Genomic DNA, 4,297 nt, shown 5'->3' on the forward strand with positions numbered 1-4,297 from the left:
TGTGTGTGTGTGTGTGTGTGTGTGTGTGTGTGTGTGTGTGTGTGTGTTTTACAGGTAAACTGCTGCAGGTGAACACAGGAGCCAAAGAGCAACTTTTCTTCGAAGCCCCGAGAGGAAGACAACAAACCATCAAAAACTCGGAGGTGTGTGTGTTTGTGTGTGTTTGTGTGTGTGTGTGTGTCAGAGTGTGTGTGTGTGTGTGTGTGTGTGTGTTGCCTCGGAGGTCTATTTTTTGCTGAGTTAGGATCTTTATCACAATCTTCAAGCTAAGCCTTTCCTCAGTATGTCTGCAGAACATCCCAGTTTGTTTGATATGACAGATGAATGCTGGGGTAAAAAAAAACAAGGCTGGATTAAATATATAATGTGCCAACTAAACATAATGTACCAACTAAACATAATGTACCAACTAAACATTTAATTTAAGAAATACAAAAACAGAATCATGCTATTTTCAGAACTTTGTTGTTCTGGGTTACTTATCTAAGTGTTATTGTCCTATTTATAATCTCACTGTTGATGTGTGATGTGTGTATTATGTTACTGTGTGTGTGTGTGTGTAGCTGGAGCGAGTCGAGTGGTCCAGCTGGACGTGTGTTCTGGGTTCGAGCTGTGACGGAATCTGGCCGACGCACAGCGACATCACCGACATCAACGCCGCATCGCTCACCAGAGACAGAACGCTGCTCGCCACCGGAGACGACTTCGGCTTCCTGAAACTGTTCGGCTACCCTGTTCGGGTACGTGAGATGAAGTCACTGGTTGCTCTTTACATGTGAACATTTACCTCAGATTAACAGGACATGAACATGTGATAGACATGAGATAAACATGGGTGTTTTTGAGTAAATATTTTATCTAAAGCCGACTGGTTTCAGCTCAGTGATAAAAAAACTTCCAGACATTATTTTAATATAATTAGAGAATTTATTAACCCAAAGAAAACTTTCTTTCTTCACTGCCTTATGTTGCCTCTCTTCTTTTATCTCCTTTCCTTATTTCTTTCTTTGCTCTATTGTTGCATTCCCCTTTCTCTCTAAATTTTGAATGTAGGACTTGTATTTCTACTGAAGTATTTTTTCATTGTCGTCATCAGTATTTTTGTTCTCCTCCCTACAGGGTCAGTACGCTCGCTTTAAGCGTTACGTGGGCCACAGCGCTCAGGTGACAAACGTCCGCTGGGCTCAGGACGACTCGGCGCTGCTGACGGTTGGCGGGGCCGACACCGCCCTGATGATCTGGGCGAGGGAGCGAGGAGGCGGGGTCAATGTCGAGGGGGAGGGGCCTTTGTGTTGCGACACCCGACCCACCGTGGACAGCGAGGAGTCGGACGATGACATCGAAGAGGACGGAGGTGGGTGTGTCCGTATTTTTGTCAAGAAGCAATTCTTCACTTTCCTAAAATAAGTACCCTAAAACAACATCTGCAGTTTGCTGATTAGCCGTGGTGTTATGACTTTGAGACAGTGGACAGACACAAAGGTGCACGCAATCACTCACAGACCAACGACCACGACCGAGCGCAAGATCCTCCTTGCAGAGATAATAATAATCCAAGCCTAGCACGACCTTTGCGCAACTAAACTCAAATGTATCTGTGTGTGTGTTTGTATCTGTGTGTGTGTGTTTGTATCTGTGTGTGTGTGTGTGTTCGTGCGTGCGAAGGCTACGACAGTGACGTTGCCCGAGAGAAAACGGTGGATTACACCACTAAGATGTACGCCGTCAGCATCAGAGAGATGAGAGGAACCAAACCTCACCACCAGCTGAAGGAGGTGTCTGCTGAGGAGAGGTATACACACACACACACACACACACACACACACACACACGCACGCACACACATTTTAACAAGGGGCCGAGACAATGGAGTGATGGAACTTTACTGTCTGCTGGGAAAAACAGAGAAGTGAAAGGACTGAAATGAATTTCTGAGTAGACTAAATAAACTACATTTCTATTAGAGAAGCAGAGGTGGAAGAAGTACTCAGATCTTGTTCTGTATATTCTTGCCTGCTGCAGTTTAAGCTTTAAAATACTCCATTTACACTTAAAAGCTTTAGAAACAGTTTTACATTCTGCTGTTGTTGACATTCAGCGTGATGTTTTTTGAATTTACAACACTGAGATTGTTTGTACAGTCTGACATTTCCGGCAAACTCTTGATTGACTATTCATCCATTCATGTTATCCTTGGTGTGTGTCATCAGTGGTCACTGTGTGTGTGTGTGTTTGTTTGTGTGTGTGTAGTACCGTACCCCTACATAGTTGTATTTGTGTGTGTTTGTACCTGTGTGTTTAAATTTTGCATCTCAAGCATGCACAGTTTCTGCATGATCGATTAGTGTTCTTTGGTCCCTTCATGGAACAAACTTTTTGGCTCAGTTTGTCTGTTTCCACATTGCACACGCTAACGGATTATTTTAATTTCAGTGTTTTCAGTGAGTTTCTGTCTTCAAAACGCTCATCAATAAAGGGCATTGACAAACACTGAAATTAAATAAAGACTGACTAATCGTGCACGACAAGATTAACAACCAAATTCTGAAACAAATTTTTAAAGTGAAAGAATGAATCACCAATCCTTAAATGTAAACTAAACGCACTTCTTCCTTGTTGCGGTAGTGACGAAGAGTGCCTTACCGCCAAGATGTGCTTTAGTAAAAAAAAAAGGAAGGAAATTCTAATTGTTTTTGTAAATTTGCAGCAGTACAGACACAAAAGTCAGCCTTTTCCACTACAGGAACTTAAGGACCTGTAACTTCAGGTGCATTCAACAGCTGGTTTGCGTCATGCATCATGTGTTTAGGAAGTTTAATTCTTCCATATACAGGTCTGACTCAGAATACCCGCCTCGTAAAATGTAATTGTTTGCACAGTGTTGAGGGGGTACGTTGAAAGTTACAAAAAAGCTCAGAAAGTGTTTTTTCCTGTGTCCAGGTACACAAAGTACCCTTGTGTGTTTCTAACAGAAAGATTTTTGCTTTTGACCCTTTGTGCTACCCTTACTTCCTGAGTGTTGCTCTCTGGCCTTGTTTGTAGAAACTTTTAATATCTGTGTTGTGTTTTAACTTGCATTCCCCTGGAGGCAGGGCATTGTCAAGTAAGTATGAAACATACTGTGTAGATGATTTTTAGACGGGCTAAATGTCAATATGATAGGTCTGATTAGATTATATGTTCTGTGTTACAGCATCCGAATGTAGGGATGCCTTGAACAAACAGAAAAATAGCAATAATATACTGCTTGCATATAGTATTCTAGTGATTTGATCGCAGAAGATAAAAACTTGGAGTTTCTTTATCCCAAATCTTGATTTAATGATCTTGATTAGCATTCTCTGCCTTTCATTTCATTCCCATATGAAATGTAATGGAGGTTTGGTTTATGACCGGCGCCAACATCTGCTGGTTCCGTTGGCGTCCATTCAACTTAAATATATATAGATACAAATAAAACAAAGCACTACACAAACAATAAAGCAACAGGTTTGGCCTAAGTGATGGCAAATAGAACACAGGTCTAGAAAAAGTAAAGAAGTTTAAGTTTATTGTTGTGGATATTTTAAAGGAAGAGTGTGTGAGATTTAATCCCTCTCGTCTGGTAAAGGTATCTTTAAGATTTTATTACTACAAGGAGCTACTCTTATCAATACTCTGTTCTTTTCTATGACTAAACTATTTATTTTAAAAACACATATAGTATTTTAAAAAATGAATAAATTCAGAACAGTATTAGAAGTTATTTGTAATTTAGATATAACCAAATATTGTTACTAGAGTTTACAAGAGCAAAGTCACTTTATTAAATTAGTAATATCTCACTGGAAACAAATCTAAAATGTCAATATAATATAAAAATTACTCTTTTCGATCAAAGTAATCCAGCTCGTCCACACCTAACTAACTGTCAACATTATACTTCCCGAAGTAAAGCATCATGGGAACAGTGGTTCCTAAACTTAGAGCAGGATATGGTTGTGTGAAGGGGGGCTCACAGTGTCAGACTTTGAAAAATCTTGCACTAAATCACCTGTAAAAAGATCTGACCCAGGACTAAAAACTGACTCGCAGTGCCTGTGCATGTCAGCCTGCTAACACAATTAGCAACACTAGCATGTTAGCCTAAAAATAAAAGCCAGTATGAGTAGCATGGTAGCATTTTGTTAGCATGTAGCTATAGCACCCAGCTAGTCACATTATAGTTTCTCTGAGGCATGAGGCCTTTTTGTGTGTTTGAGTGAGTGTTGTTGTTGTGTTTGTTTGTGAAGAGGTGTGTGTGTGTGTGTGTGTGTGT

At 40.4% G+C, this 4,297-nt stretch overlaps 1 protein-coding gene across 1 annotated transcript in view; it reads left to right on the forward strand.

Moving 5' to 3' along the window:
- LOC116398183 (echinoderm microtubule-associated protein-like 6) overlaps positions 1 to 4,297 on the forward strand; it is a 54,052-nt gene that overhangs the window by 42,099 nt on the left and 7,656 nt on the right. The window contains exons 27-31 of the mRNA XM_031874268.1: positions 55 to 143; positions 564 to 740; positions 1,120 to 1,354; positions 1,666 to 1,792; positions 3,089 to 3,103. Of these exons, the coding sequence (XP_031730128.1) occupies positions 55 to 143; positions 564 to 740; positions 1,120 to 1,354; positions 1,666 to 1,792; positions 3,089 to 3,103 (643 nt within the window). The remainder of the gene's footprint in view (positions 1 to 54; positions 144 to 563; positions 741 to 1,119; positions 1,355 to 1,665; positions 1,793 to 3,088; positions 3,104 to 4,297) is intronic.

This window comes from Anarrhichthys ocellatus, unplaced genomic scaffold (assembly GCF_004355925.1).
Source record: "Anarrhichthys ocellatus isolate YVR2014 unplaced genomic scaffold, GSC_Weel_1.0 scaffold3, whole genome shotgun sequence".
Taxonomy (NCBI): Eukaryota; Metazoa; Chordata; class Actinopteri; order Perciformes; family Anarhichadidae; genus Anarrhichthys; species Anarrhichthys ocellatus.